Raw genomic sequence first — 16521 nt, 5'->3', positions numbered from 1 at the left:
TTGCACTCATGTTTTGCACTAAGTTTGACAGTCTGAGAGGAAGAGTTTTTGGGGTGTTAGCGTTTCTATTTTTATCCAGACGTCTTTGATGAATATCCTGCGTGCGTTTAATTTTATGTTGTGTGGGCTTTGGGGGCATGTTTGACAATGAGAGAACCAGATATCAGCAATGAAAGGACAACATACAGAGAGACAAAGGAGGGATAGAGATACCGTGGTTGTAAGAAAAAGAGGAAAATTGACTGATCTTTGACTGATGGTTGACTTAGGCATAAGTAGTATCTGCATGTGATTGTGGCAGTGATAGTGTCAGATTATGTTGCTGATGTTAATCTTATAATGTAACTGACTTCTTAAATAAAATGTATGTATCTAACTTGTGTCAACTAATCTAAAAGGAAACAACAGGAGAGACAGAGACTGTGATTGGCTTAGCAAGTAGAAGCTAGATAAACTAAAACAAATTTCTCCCAACAAAATTATTTGAGTTTCATACTATTTTCCAGTTATACCTATCAACCACCTCTATCAAATTCATCCAGTTCCACAGTCTTCTTGTATTGACTGCTGAGCAGATGGGAGCTGAGCTTTTGCACCAGGAAAGATCAGTGGTAGTTACAGGGAGAAATGAGAGGGCTTTTCGTTTACTTTAACCTGCTATATTTTCCCAGCTGGACTGGGAATTCTGACTGGTTACCTTCTAGCTGCAGGCCACACTCACTGACTGTTTGAAGAATGTCACTGAGGATTGATTGTCTTTGTGTGTGTGTGTGTGTGTGTGTGTGTGTGTGTGTGTGTGTGTGTGTGTGTGTGTGTGTGTGTGTGTGTGTGTGTGTGTGTGTGCGCGCGCGCGCGTGCGTCATTTTGTTTTTTCCCAGTAAAATTATCTGTGCGTGTGTGTGTTTTTCCCACTCCTCACCTGTAGAGCACCCAGCGGGTGACAAATTCTCCCTTTATGAATCCTTCAATGAATTGGGTAAAAATGTTTAGCACGGCAACACAGTCTGAACACTGCCTCCCTTCTGCCAGTGCCTAGTGAGAAGACAGGGTGTCAGTACCCTGCAAGATTGTCATGCATGTACATGACTGCATGTTTGTATGTAATCATAATGGTGGCTTCGGGCAGACAGGAGCGACTACGGTATATTATTCCTTTTGAAAGCTAAACTCCTGCTCAAGGCTTGTTTTCACTGAAGCAGGATAAACCCTTGTGGTTTGGCCTTGAAAATTGCACTCGGTGATGCTGTTCCCCTTGTGTATGATGAAGATAATCTTTTGTTCTTCTCATTAATGTTTTCGTCAGTTATTATTCTCTATGAATATCAAAAAGATGAGAATTCACAAAAAAGAAGCATTTTAACAATACAAAACATGGGTTCAACACATTTCTGAATTATAATAATGAATTTTATTTAACACAAACTTTTTTTACGCACAAGTTACACAGTGCGTCACATAAAAAGCTGTTGAAACAAATTGCACATTTTGCAGTACTGCGTTTTACCAACTTCTGGTTTTAATATAATTCTGAGGACTCCTCAATACTTCATTCCACTTGATTGCTTTAAAGGTTCTTTATGTAAAATTCAGAAAACCCTTGTTGTTAATGACATCGGTGGCCATTAAGTGAACTGCAGTCAGAGTCCTGTTGCTTGCGCCGGGCATTGGCGATCACAGTGACGTGCACGAGACTGAACAGATTGATGAGGGTAGTGTTTCCCTCCTGTTAGAATTGTGTTGCCTGTTGTGACTCCTCTGTGGTTAGGGAGGGTATAAGGTTAGTTTCAGGTTAATGTAAGGCGAAACAGACTTTGACAGAACACTGACATCATGTTGACAGATGAGGTAACTAAAGTTACACGGCTGTTATAATTGGATTATAAACTGTGTTTGTATGTTTGAGACTAGAGACTTTATTTGACTCTCCAGCGCTGGCATAACATTAAAACGAAGTGTGGAGATGTGGCTATGCGAGACTATAGTTTGATATTATGATTTTTATTTGACTTTATATCATGACGTGACGCTTCTGTGGAGTTTGTGTTGGAGTCTGTTATGTGCTGGGAGCCGGTTGTTTGTTGATGTTAGCAGACTCCATTTCTAAACTAATGTTAGCTAGTGTTGTACATTGTTCGCGCTGTGGGGGAGCAGAAGAGGGGCTTTGGATTTTCCTGGAAAATCCTGCCCAAGTCCTTTACATAGAAATCAGCCCACAGGCTGTTATAGGGAACTGGAACTGAGAAAGTGTTGAAAACTAGTGTTTTTTGTGGAGCCACAGCAGACCTTTTCAGCCAAATATCCACATGTGAATAGATTCTTATTAAACACACAAACACGTATCCACACACACACAAACACGCATACAGTCTTGTTCTCTCTTTCCTACAGTACATATCCATATTCCCGTATACCAGCACACCACCAGCAGAGACATATCTCCCCTACTTAGTGGCCTCACTGCACACTATAATCTCCTCACATAATCCCAGACTGCATGTCTTTTTCAGGTAGGATACCGATAAGGATTCATACAAAGCAACTTAAATGGAACCGAGTTGGATTTAATCTTACCTGAAAAGATGAGTGTTATGTACAGTAGTTGGGAGGTAAGACATCTCAGGATACCACATCTCAGTGGCAGATGAACACTTCCCAGTTTGACTTGAAACGGATCATGCCCACACAGTCAAACAGTTCTCTGACAGACTTTGGCCTGAATTATCATCGTCCTCACAGAATCTACTGACATCACCAGATGAGCAGGGATCCGATTATGCAAAGTTTAGACTGTGTTGCGGTTGTGTCTCTCTGTCAGTGTTCAGTGGAGCACTACACACTGTATTTCTGTCTCCCCCCAACGTATATACACACACCACCACCTCCTGTGTTGTGTATTTTTGCTACACGGCTATCCAACTTATGATGAATCGTCACATTAACCCATAGCCCTGGCAGTAATAATGCTGTGTGTGTGTGTGTGTGTGTGTGTGTGTNTACACACACCACCACCTCCTGTGTTGTGTATTTTTGCTACACGGCTATCCAACTTATGATGAATCGTCACATTAACCCATAGCCCTGGCAGTAATAATGCTGTGTGTGTGTGTGTGTGTGTGTGAAAGGGGGGGGGGGGGTAGTTGCATACTTGCACAGAATAGATGAAGGTCTATTTCTGTCTTTGGTAGCATTTCTGTAGTATTTGAGTGATTGGTCCATGATGCTACCATTATACGCAGTATTGAAATTTAATCTAATATATAATAATTGCTCTTGTTTTGAGGTGTGAAACGACAAGTGGGTTCAAAGCTTCATAAATAATGTACTGGAGCAGCTTCTTCATATACATGTTCTACTTAGTAGCATATTCTATAATAGCAAAATTTCAGACCGAATTTAGTATGTTACAACTCTTACTGTATGTTGTATTAAAGGACACAGACACATGATTTACAATTATCTCACCTTGATGTATTTACTACACTTTTAGTTTGCTACAAAGAATGCTGACAGCCTTGTGAAGCAGTGAGTCGCTTTGATGTTGAGGTTTTGAATAAAAATCTACTGTTTCTGACTTAGAGGAACCTTGCTGCTTGCTTCAAGAGAAACTTCAGCCTTAAACAGAATAACGGGTCCTATGATCTTTGATAGTTCAGTCAACACTTGTAAACATGATGGACTTTCTACCAGTGTGCTGAGTCTTTGAACCTTTGCTCTGTTATTTGTCCTTTTACACTAACTCAAAAGCTACCTGTTTGGGTACCATATATATAACAAGGTAGGAATCTGGTACTCATTTGTACATAGTTTACTTTTCTTGTTCTAAATATGAAAATAGGAACAGATAGTGACTAGATAGCGACAAGGTAACTGACAGTGTGTGGTTTGTATTTTTTATGCAGAGAACATTGGTTTTAACCATGTTACCGCAAGTAAAAGTGGTTTTGATTTAATGACTTTAAATATTATCATTTGAACAGATTATTACGCTATTCTGACAATGATCAAACCACTTAGACACATGGCTTACAGTACTTTTCTATAATTTTATGTCTGATTTTTTACAGATGAACAAACAGTTACAATAAACATAAAGTACCATTACATAAAATAACAGAAACACAAGGGAATCAACTCCAGAACTCCCAAGAACTGTCCAAAACTGCTGATCGACAGCGATAAATAAAAAATGGGCAAAATAAGAGACTGCCCCTGCCACCAGGAGAGCCAAGGGTACAAAAAAAAAAGGATGTAGGTCTCATCGAGCAATGTCAGAAACGGCTTCCACACCTTCTGGAAATAGTTTTGTGAATTCCATTTGCTATAATGAATCTGTTCCATCTTGGCAACAGAAAGCATCTTGTTGAGCCACCTCCTAAAACATGGGGACAATGGAGACTTCCAGTTTAGTAATACTAAGTTTTTACCTGTAACCATGCCAACCATACAGTCTGAATGAATGTTAGTTCCATATTATTTGGAGAACCAATTAAATATGTCACACCAGAAATGACCTGGTTCCAGCCAGTGCCAGAATAAGTGTGATAGTGATACCTTGGCCGTACCACATCAATCACACATGGGAGAAACTGATTCAAATATTACTAAGTTTAGTTTTAGAGTAATGCAGTCTGTGTTAGTCTATATCTAGAATTGACAGAACAGCTCTGCATACTGGCCAGGCCTTCCTCCCACAGTTCATCTGACACTGGAATGCCGAAATGCTTTGGCCCAGTCCTCCCTAAGATGACAAGTATCGTAAAAGCAGTGACAAAGTGGGAGCCTAAAAGTTGACTAATGTAGCTCTTGTGTTTGGTTCCTGTATGAAGTAACTTGGAGATGGCGATAGAAATGAGATTGAGGAAGGTGATATTTACCTTGGAGCTGAAGGAATGAGGCAAATTTATCTATTATCTATGTAGAGATCTCCAACACAGCACAATCCCTTCCTCCTCCAGTCCAGGAACAATCTATCCATCAGTGCTGGTTTGAACAAGTGATTGAATGTAATAGGAGTGTATGCTGAGACATTTGGCTGTCCAAACGTCCAAATAGTCATGTAGTTTCTCCCATCTCCGCACAGGATCTGTGGAGCTCAGCCAAAGAGACCTTCAGGTTCTTGGTCACATCTCTTACCAAGGCCCTTCTCCCTTAAGAATGATTGAGGCCACTGTGCTCTTAGGTACCTTCAATGCAGCACAAATTTTTTGTAGCATTCCCAGATCTTTGCCTCGACACAATCCTGTCTCTGAGCTCCACAGGCCGTTCCTTCCACCTCATGGTGTCATTGCAAAGGGTTTGAATACTTATGTGAAAAAATGTGAAAGGGTCTGAAACACTTTCTGAATATGCTGTAGTTCAGGAGGTTGTGAACTGAAACTACTGGGTGGAATAAACAAATCAATAATTAGTCAGCTTATACGTTCACAAGATTTAAAGCATTACCTTTATGATTTCTAATTACTATTGAAAGATGTTCTAAAGCAATATCAAAAAAGGAAAGGAGAAAGGAGAGCGCCCTGCCTCATGCCACATTGCAGCTCAGAAGGTTGCGATTTATCTGCATTAGTGAGAATGGAAGATGCTGGATCTGAATAAACCATTTTGACCAACTCTGTAAAGTTCTCCCCAAATGGCTTACAGTACAATTTAAACGTGACCTTTACTTTTCTTTTTTTGGCAGCCTTTTCCCCTTTTTTGTTGCATCTTTGGGGAGATTATGTTCTCTGTTAATCGAGATACGCATTAATAGGATATTAAGGGTCCATGTACAGTTCAATCCAAATAATCAGTGGGATATTCTCTGCAAGCAAAAGGAAAAAAAGTCTTACCACATTGCTTCTTAGCTTTCAAAGACCATTCCAAGTTCAATTCTACATGAACACTCAAGTTCATAAAAGTAGCATTGCAATGATGTATTTTATGTTTTGCTAAAACTGATGCCTAAAGTAAACAACATTGTAGAGTCTGTTTCCCCCCCCCCACATGCCTCAGTGTATATCTGTCTCATTCAGGAGGCCCTGATCATGGCTAGCATGGAGCACCCCCACCTGGTCCGCCTGCTGGGTGTCTGCCTGAGTCCCACCATCCAGCTGGTCACACAACTGATGCCTCATGGGTGCCTGCTCGACTATGTCCATGAGCACAAGGACAACATTGGATCCCAGCTGTTGCTCAATTGGTGTGTCCAGATTGCCAAGGTAAGGATTGAAAATGCTGCTTCATTAGCTTTTTCACAGGCTGCATACTTGTTTGATTCGGTTGCTTTATTTATTAGGTAACTGACTGGTCATTTTGTTTGCTGATTAGTCCGTTGGTTTGTTGGGTCTCGGTTGGCAGATTAGTGAATGGTTGCTTTTCATGTTGATGGATCATTTAGATACCTGAGGAGCTTGTTTATCAGTGGATCATCTTGCTGCTTTTTTGCTGCTATGACTGTTGCACCAATTATCTGAATCTACAATAGAGAGTTAGGGATGGATCCACTGCTTGATATATTGTGATTATATTGTAATACTTTGCTGGTATTTGGCAAAGTTCAGAAGATTTAAACTTTAATTTGTCATGTTTTTGTTTTGTTGAATGACTTTTTTATTGATCCATGAACTGCAATTGCTCCTATATCACATCCTCATTTTTTTCTCCCATCTGTGTCACTCTTTCCTTGGTTAGTAATGAGAACATTGTTTCTCTTCTGCTGCTTTGCTGTTATATTCATATAACAGTACTTTAAATTTCTCTCACATAAACATTTGTGTTGTGTTTTCGCAGTGTACCTTGCATCCTCTTCCCCTTTTGAAATCTTACTGTATGAATACTTGTGTTGGGTTTGGATTAAACACACATACACACACAACTGCTGAACCACCCCTGCCCCCTTGTATAATATGTCTAAGCAAATAGAAGCCAATTGGATTACTACAATTCTTCTGGAGTGAAGAAAAGATGTTTATGTTAGTCTTTAGTAAAAGGCTGATAGGCAGGGACAGGGACCGGAGGTTTGGTAAAGTGTCTGTGAGTGTGTGGTGGTGTGTGTGGTGGATTCAACAGCAGTCATTGGCGCCCTTTGGCAACCTCTCTGGAGAACTGAAGTAAATAATTCAAAGTCTTGCTTGACTTTGGTAGGGGAAGTGTTGAGAGCAGGGAACTAAGTGTTTCAGGTTCATGGATTAAGGAGTGCATTACAATTAGTTTTAATCTAGTTGTCAATATTAATAGGTGATGGATACACTTACTAATGGTCTTTCTTTCTCCGCCTCTGTCAATGTATCTGTAGGGTGTAGATATAATCACCAGAGTTAGAGCAACATCTCTGACTCTCTAACAACCCTAACAACATCTTTTATAAGCCTCATAAATATTTTTCCATGAATTAATTAATTGATAAAATTTATTAACTACAGGGCCTGATAATATACGTATACCCCAGTATATATCATGTGGTATAATTAAGTCTCCAAACATGCTACATTTGTTTTGAGTTGATAAAACTGTCAGACACCGTGAGGAAGGAATGGGTTAAAAAGCCTAGAGAAGCAGAATGAAAATGACTTAGCATTCACTGCAGTCCCAGATTTAATATCTTTGATAAATATTTTTGTTGCCATTTTTGGCTAAATCAGAGGCAGGCAGTACTCCAGTCAACTTCCATGGGAAAATATTAAACCATCAATTAAACTTTGGGACACGGTTATGATCCAACCATATAAAATGCCTTTTTTTATACCAAAGGCAATCAAAGCCTGCATTAATTCTTGCCATGCTGACAAACTTCCCATGCTGTGTAACACAAATATTGACTTGTTATGGTATTAATCACACCAATTACTTTGTGGAAAAAGGATGGAGAACAGCTATATACACATGAATAAATACTGTATATGCCCACTGTGAACAGTTGTCAACATGGGGACATGTATTATTTATAAAGGTTAGATATGATGATGTATTATTTACCACTGTTACTGTGTGTCTCAAGTGTGCATTGTTTAGGGTTTTCAGTAATTGGCTACAGCCAGTGGGGACACAAATAGCCATCAGGAACCACGGGCAATCAAGTGCCCATGGGTTCATGCAAAAGCAAACACATGGTGTCCTACACAATGCACTTACCTGAACAATGCCAACAAGGTGAATTGGGACACTAACACGATCAACATTCCCACATGTAGTGCTCATAATAACTTGCTCCGGACTTGAGTTTTGAAATATTTTTCCTGCAAATGATTTCATTACCATTTATCATGGATGCATCCACTCGTGCAGGGTCTTACTGGGCTGTCAAGGCTCTTGCAAGTGACAGGGCTCCACTCGGTGAGGCAACATCTCTGTGGCCCTCCCTCTCTGTCATGGCCGCCATCACACCCGTATATTATTAATGGAGTGATCCGCCATGAGAGTCATACTAATGAGCAGATTCATCAGAGCCACTACACACGCAGGGCACTGATGCCAAAGAATGTTTTTTTATCCTGTTTTATCTTCACATATCCCCCTTACTATAACCTACTATATCACTTTCTCCTCATTATGTCCGCTTGCTTTTCATATCTGCTCCTCGTTCACCCACTCTTCTTCTTCACATATATACAGTACAGTGTTGTAACAATGTCATATGTTTTGACTTGGAACTGCTACTACAATACACAAAATAGTATATCAATATATGATACGGCTGTAATACCCTGTTAAGATGTCAAATAAAGTGCTGTTCAGTTGATCTGGACAACTTCCTCAAGAGGCTTTTCACAAGGCGACATGATATATTTCTTTGTGTTTATCGGATGAAATATTTCCATATTTCACTAATTTGTCAAGTAGTTTAGGAGAAGAGAAATCCCCTTGCACACATTGTCATCTCTTACTAGTCCTCAATCATAGACAACTTGGTACAACTTAATATCTGACAAAGTCTAATCTGATAACAATAAATACACCATCTTAAAGGTTTACCAAGATGTTTCATACCCACACACTGCCTTTTCATTTACTTCATATCTCATACTTACCATTTTGTATCAATATATTGTTGTTAATAGTTTCTTTATTGATCCTAAACAAACATGTGCTTACTGTCCTCTGCCATTTTCTTGTTCTTTCTTATTAATTATTTATTTTATTTTGCTGAATAGATTGAGTGTGAGCAGTGAGGAGACTACCTTTAGCTGTCATGTGTTGCTGTGCTGCTAGTCTCTCAGGTTGTGAGATGTTACATTTTAGTCTGGTTAGAGAGTGAATCAAAATTTTGGAAATTACATTTAATTTTTGTAAAGAATTTTGTCCTGAAGTCTTTGTATGTACTACACTGTAGCAAGAAACGTTGATCTGTCTCTACCTGTCTCTTTGGACAGAGTTGACACAGACTCTCTCCTCTTGGTTACCACGTCTGCCTGTGTCGGTTAGTCTCTATGGCCAGCTGTGGGGGTTTGGGCTTGTGCTTGGGGACAGGGGTGGTGGTGGTGGTGGGGGTAGGGCCTAATGCTCTCCTCACTGCATAACTCAGTGGGCCAAGGTTTAGCTCCTGTTGCTTGGGCAGGAGTGGCTCTGGTCTAGCTGGAGGGTGATCATATTTGCCCTGGTGGGGTCTTAGTGGGGCATGGTCTGGAGGAAGATAAAGATGATCTGGTCTCCATGGGATTTGTCAGGGTGACGGTCTGGAGGGGTGTCTTGTTGGTCTCAGGGGCTTGTCGGCTAAGCTGCTCCTTCTGCGGGGTGTGGATTGGTCTCTGTTGAAAATGTCTTTCAGTTTCCAGGCAAACATGGGGACTGTGTTTTTAAACAGATGGACATGATCACAGATACAGCCGACATCCACGGTGGGGTGGTGGGCCAGGTGGATGTTGGGGCTCAGGGCACAGTCTCTGGATACACAGCTGTTGATCCTGTGGATGGTGTCAGGGTGCAAGTCTTTCCTTGGTAGCAGGGTTGACATGACCACTGCCATTAGAGAAGGTGGTGGAGGCTTTCTCCATCACTCTTCGGAGTGACTCTGACCACTCTCCCCTGCTGGTTCCTCAGGTCATTGGAGCCAGCATGGGTAATGCTGTAGCTTGGGAATCCCAGCTGCTCCTCTGTCAACAGATCCATTGGATGTTGGATGTTTGGGCACCAGATTTTACCCACTTTGTGAGTGGCAGAAGTTTATTTTCCTTTATGACTTTGCCATTGGAGTCAATGAGCATGATGATGTCTGGTTTCTCTCTCTGTTGTGCTGGTCCGGAGGGACAAGGAGTGGTGTTGATCTGTGGTCTGGTGGTGTTGATTTGTGGGTTGGGAGGAGATCAGGATCCAGTGTCTGTGGGCTAGAGGTAGAATTGGAGGTGGGATTAGAGGGAGGCTGTTGGATTGGCAGGTCCGGGTAGCTTTCAGTGGGATTCACGGGGTCCTGGCCTGGATGTGAGTCCAGCTGGTCTTTCAGGGCTTGTGTAGCTCTCTCTCTCTCTCTCTCTCTCTCTCTCTCCTGAAGCTTCTCTGACAGAGTAGTCAGTTCTCTCCTGTAGTTCATCTCTTCTTTCAGCTCATTTACCTCTTCTGTCAGAGCTGTCAGCCAGGCCATGTGGCTCTCACTGTCTCGTTGCAGCTTTCTTACCTCTGTGCTGATGGTAGAGGAGTCTTACTGTACCGTGGTGTTGTGAATTGGCTGCTGGCTCATTAGCAGTTTTGTGAATTTGACCTTCAGGTCAGTGATGGTGTGGTTCAGCTGGGGGTCCTGGGCCTGTTCTGGGCTGGTGGGCTCATTCTTCTCAAGGGGCTAGTCGGTAGTGGGGCAGCTGGGAGTGGGGGTAGTGCCTTCGTCTGGCAGGGTGTGTTCTCACACCCATGTTCTCAATCACATGGTATTATATGTTAGCATGATGTTATCACATGAGATGTTACTTTTCTTTGTATCCCTGTAACTATATAAGTGCACAAATTAAAGGACATTTTTTTCTTTTATCAGTGGCTCGCATCAAATTCCAGTGGTGATGGGATGGCAAAATCAGTCAGTCCAACAATGAATCCTAATGACTTTTGTTATACCTTGACTTTTTATTGAGTACCACCAGCAGGTCAAAGTTTTTACTTTTATGATTAAATATCTCAACATCTACTGGATGGATTGGCAAAAAAAAACATTCAAGATGATGTTGATCTCCTGACTTTTTCTCTAGTGCCATTGTGATGTTAAAAAATAGCAGGAGGTTTTGAGTGAAATGTCTCGACAAATGTTGAATGGATTGCTATGAACTTTTGTTACATTCATGTACCCCACAGGATGAATTAGCATAGCCTCTGTGATATTCCGGCAACATCATCAGGTCAAAATCTTTACTTTAAAACTTTAAAAATCCTTTTGACTTTCATTGGATATTGAGTAGAGAATCAGCACAACCAGATATTTTATTCAGACTCCTACAGCAAACTGTTAACAAACAGTGGGAGACTGTCTAGTATCTTTTGTGTATTGTGACCACCCTCTTTAAGAGTCAGAGGATAGTCAGAATATAGTCATTTCTAGTCATTTCTACAAATGCAACTTGATTAATAAAAGTCAGAATCAGTTTCAGCTGAACTTTAACTTGCTTCATGTGTAAACACTGGTGATATTCCAGTTATTCCAGTTATATTCTGCATTCTAGTATTGAAACTGCAGTGACAGGATCCCTGTCATAAACTGGGACAATTTCTTCTTCTATGTGAATTCTTTTGAACTAGCAGAAGAGACACCAATAGAGACAAGAAGGAGACTGATATCAGCTGCAGTCATACAGGTTGTACTCAACAGTGATGGTTGCTATCATGTTTTATTTTCCTGTTAAATATTTAGTGTGAACTTGGTGTCCCTCTTCCTGCATGACTTGTTTCAGAATGATTCGTAATAACCACATTAATACACCACCACAGTTTAAACAACTTCACTGACATGGTAGGAATACCTCATTGAAATGAGCTTTACAGTAAAAATTATTTGTTGAATACAACGGCAAATCTTTCCTGCGCGCATGTGTGGTTGGAGAGCTTCTCATTGTGTATCATAGGGTCATTTCTCTGTGTAAACCAGACTAGGCAAACATGCCTCTCCAGCTCATTTCATACATCCCCAGGGTTCTCTGTTCACTCCTATTCCCATTCTGCTCTATCTACCCTCCCTCTTATTTTTGTTCCTCTCTGTCTCTCTGAACATTCATGTAAGAAGAATATACTATAGGCTCCCATAGATGCTCATGTTTTTTTTCTGTGTCACTATTCTCATGTCAGTAAAAAAACAAAGCGTTGCCTCACTGTGTAAGGTTCTCTGTGATAAGCCACCCACTGGCAGTTGTACTTCCTAATGCTGAAAAAAAATAGGTTGACAAAGTTTTTTACTGTGCCATTGTTTGATTTTTCTGACTGGTCATGGCAAGAGTAAAATATTCAGCATGTAGCAAATTAGCAAAATAACATTCTGCAGGGGCAGAATTTTTCAAGGCCACCAGCTACCTCAGGGCAAGTAAGGTCTGCCCTTGAATTTGATTACCTTAATAAATGTAAATTACTGCAATGTTTTATTATTGTTATTTTTTAAACAAGAAATTGTAATGATTTAGACACATTTCCCTTTCTGCAAGAACAAGAAATGCTATTATTTGTTATTATATTTATTTTGAAATAAAACAACCAGTTGTTTACTGCATAAAATAAGCAGGAAAGTAAATGAAACATCACATTGTTCCATTGATCCCATTTCAACAGGACCCTTTAATCTCACGTTCTGTTTTGAGAGACAGGGCACGTGTTAGTGTGACCAGCAAACAAACTGTCCTTCCTCTCTTGTCTCTTTTCTGTCTCTTGTAGCAAATGCTCAAATTGCGTTTGATTCTGAGCAGCACTGGCAGATAGTATGTCTGCTCCAAGACTGCATGTTAACACACAGAGCGAGGAGCAGATCACAAGCGTCAAGGCTTTGATACTACCAGCCCTTAGAAATGTCAACAAGTGTCCGCCTATCCCCCTTCCCCTCGCTCTGTCTCTCGCTCTAGCTGTCTCCCTCTTTTTCACTTCCAAACTAATTATTTCTGAAGCTTTTTTGTGGTGGTCTTTCATGACTGCATAAATAAGTGTATGATTCAATGTTAGCGGCCAGAATACCTCCCTTCCCCTGGGTAAATATCAGCCTGAAAGGGCTGTTTGATTTGAGAGAGCAGCTTTATGCATGTTTTCATCAGTTGCCGTTCTCATCAAAGTGCGGGCCTGGTTCTGTAGAATTCATGGTTTTTTCTGTATTTGTTTTTCATTTAAGTGGTGTTAAAGCAGACTGTACTGTCTCATCAATACTATGTTGTTGAAGTTGTAGGGAAATCCATAATAAAAAAGAAATGGTGCTTGATGCAGTAAATTGGATCAAGCTGCCGTCATATATTGGCTTGTTAATATGGGACCAATATTTTTAATGAAGATGTAATCTCATCCACTCTGTCATCTGACATAATACCATTATATCTGTTACACCTGTACTTGGTAGAAGGTAAGAGCGGTTTGTGAGATGAAACTTCAGCCAGCTTAGTATCATTTCAAGTATCATTTTGAGAAAGGGTTGACTTCTGAAAAACATGATGTACTTAATCAACAGCAATTCTCAGGCTCTAGCTGACACACATCAAGCGCATTTCAGTACTTCATTATGCACAGTCAATACTTCATTATTTGCCTGATGACTAAGACAGTAATACCCATAAAAATATGCCTGATGCCTTAAAAAAAGAAAAGAAGAAGAAATTGAAATCATCACAAGCCTTAAAACTAGAGTTGGCCAGACATTTACCACAAAGAGTTTATCTCCCAACCAAAGAGTCCACCTATTAATTAGCAGTACTTCAAGTGGAAAAGTCATCAGTAAACTCACCAGCTGAAGTGATTGGTTAAAATAAAAACCTGCATACATTTAGCTCTTCATGGCGCATGGATGGCCTACCTTGTTGTAAATTGTATTATTATTGTGATTTGTTGGTATGGCACCTGCCAGAAAATGTTGGGTTGCTCACCTCTGGTTGGGAGAAAGCCATTGCTCTATGCAGAGGAGGATGACACCTCCCTTTGGTGGCATTTTTGGAACAGCCAAGAACATGTTTGAGGGATTATAGGGAATGCCCCTGGGATTTCCCTGGAAGAGCTGGAGGACTTGGCTAGAGAAAAGGGAGAAGGACATCTGGGCTACCTTGCTCAGTCTCCTGCCACCACGACACAGAGCAGATAAGCAGTGGAAAATGAACATGTATGGACAGGTGTCCTTAATAGTAATAGTGGTAGATGTTTTTTAACCTGAATAATGTGGTCACCTGGAATGGCCTCGAATGCAAAAGCACAAACCTCAAGGCAGCAGACAGATAAACAGTCACCGCAAAGGACAGACGGATATACAAAGACTATCAGGCCTGCACTGACTCATGGCTGCCATGTTGTCAGTCAAAAGCACACACACAAACAAGCCAAGAGGAATACATTCTCTCTCTTTCGTTCTCTCTAGCTCACTCACTCACAGGCACACACACACACACACACACACACACACACACACGTACAGCAGTGACGCAGTTTTAACAGCGTCTGGCTGAGTGGAGATGGATGTGGCCAGGTAGGGCGGTGGGGGAAATGGATGACTGCAGGCAGCCCACACAATGGATGAGACTGGCAGCTCAGGGAGACAGGTCTACACTAATGAGTGACTGCCAGACACACACACACACACACACACACACACACACACACACACACACACACACTCACACAGGTAAATGAAGGCCTGTAGGTATCCAAACTGGCAAACACAAACATTAACAAAGTGAACTTTTCATAATTTGATTGGATGCATTTATGCACATGCACACATGCACACACCGTACATATCCCTCAAACAACAAACAAACACACACACCCACAGAGACACTGTTTGACGTAAAAAGTATGTAATCAGTTTTTCTTTTATTTATTTCACTTTTCCTCGAACTCTGTGTCAGTGTCAAATTATAAATGTTCTCATTACTTCTTCACCTTTTCTTAAAAACAAACACTGGAGAGACGTATCTTTATCCACAGCTTTAATTCAAGCCTTTGCCCCATATTTCCTCCCCTCAGTACTGACTACAGAACAGGTTCACCCTCTGATTTTATATTTATTTCCCTCAGGAAATAGATACACCAACACTCACATCTCTACAAACAGAGATCTGTCTGTCTCTCTCTCTCTCTCTCTCTCACTCACTCACTCACTCTGTGTGTGTGGGTGTGTGTGTTTAGCCTTTTTATGTCAGTCTTTTTGTATCATTATGTAGCCTAGAGGCTGTAGTAGTGGGCTTCCTCAACAACTCAATTGAAATTACATTTGAAAAGGTATGAGCTTCAGCCATGAGACTGCCGAGGCACTGGGGAAAGATTTGTACAAAACAATTAACTGCTATGTACTGTTGTAATTGTAATTTATTATTCTGAGTGTCATTGTAATGGTAAGGTTAAGAACAAGGCTACATTAAATGTGGCATCAAGACTATTTCACCTACTGTGGAGCCTTTCTATGGGCTTCTTTTACCTTCTTTTTCTGTAGTAGGCAGCTTTAACAAGCCTTAGAAACATTTGGTCAATTTTTAAACTTTTCAGTTCATTGATATAGAAATTCAGACAGACATCTGTGGTCAGTGCAGCAATACAATACCCTTGTAGTGCAACCACAAATTTCATGTCATATCCTGGCCTGTAGCTATTCAATATATTTTTTTTAAAAGTTGATACTAATCTAGTTGGTACAGGTTGCTCAATCTCAGCTACCATTCTGAGTTCTGTAAAAACATATAATTTTTCTTTTGAATTGTGCTTTCTCTTGATTTGATTTTTTTTTTTTTTTTTTGATGACTTTGCTAATGCTATCTAAATTTTGTGCTTTAAAGTGTTGGCTATGAGTTGGGCAGCAAAAATCCAGAAATAAGTGCGTTTCTTCTCTTTACGGCAGCAATGAGTAAAACATTTTTGTTAATAGTATCGAATTATGTGATGTGCCCATTTTCAGTAATTCAGCACTATTTTGCCTTTTGCTGATGTTTCCCTTTTTTGTTGTATGGTTCAAGACAGGCCCAGTTAAATTAAATTGATTGCATTTTGAGTTTGTTTTCTCTAAAGATAATCCAGCATTCACTCTATGCAGCATCTTTGCTTGTTTGTTGCTTAGTTGCCAGATTTATAACATATTTATAGGTGTATTTATGTTCATGTATGATATGTTTGGGGATTGTTATTGCTAGACGAAAGGCATTTACATGGGAAAAGGTTTGCATTCCTACATGGTTGCAAATGTGGGATGCTAATATGAATGCATCCATGCACGCTTTCATACTGTATGTATATTAATGTATTGTATACTTGCATGTGTATGTAGGTAGTTTACAGCCTTCAAAGTTTTGGTGTGTGTGTGGTCAGGGTGGCGCTAACGCTGGTGGATAGCCTGTCATCTCTTAGCCATGTAGGCGGAAGGCCAACGCTGCAACAGCTTGGATCCACTTCACTTTCAATTAGTCGCCT

At 40.5% G+C, this 16521-nt stretch overlaps 1 protein-coding gene across 1 annotated transcript in view; it reads left to right on the top strand.

The window, feature by feature from the left end:
• Nucleotides 1-16521, top strand: part of LOC111218871 (receptor tyrosine-protein kinase erbB-4-like) — a 318365-nt gene that overhangs the window by 265956 nt on the left and 35888 nt on the right. The window contains exon 20 of the mRNA XM_022741351.1: nucleotides 6012-6197. Within this exon, the coding sequence (XP_022597072.1) occupies nucleotides 6012-6197 (186 nt within the window). The remainder of the gene's footprint in view (nucleotides 1-6011; nucleotides 6198-16521) is intronic.

Source organism: Seriola dumerili, unplaced genomic scaffold (genome assembly GCF_002260705.1).
Source record: "Seriola dumerili isolate Sdu_G_001 unplaced genomic scaffold, Sdu_1.0 BDQW01000052.1, whole genome shotgun sequence".
Classification (NCBI taxonomy): domain Eukaryota; kingdom Metazoa; phylum Chordata; class Actinopteri; order Carangiformes; family Carangidae; genus Seriola; species Seriola dumerili.
The sequence above is the reverse complement of the archived record's forward strand: the minus strand, read 5'-3'. Positions and strand labels throughout refer to the sequence as shown.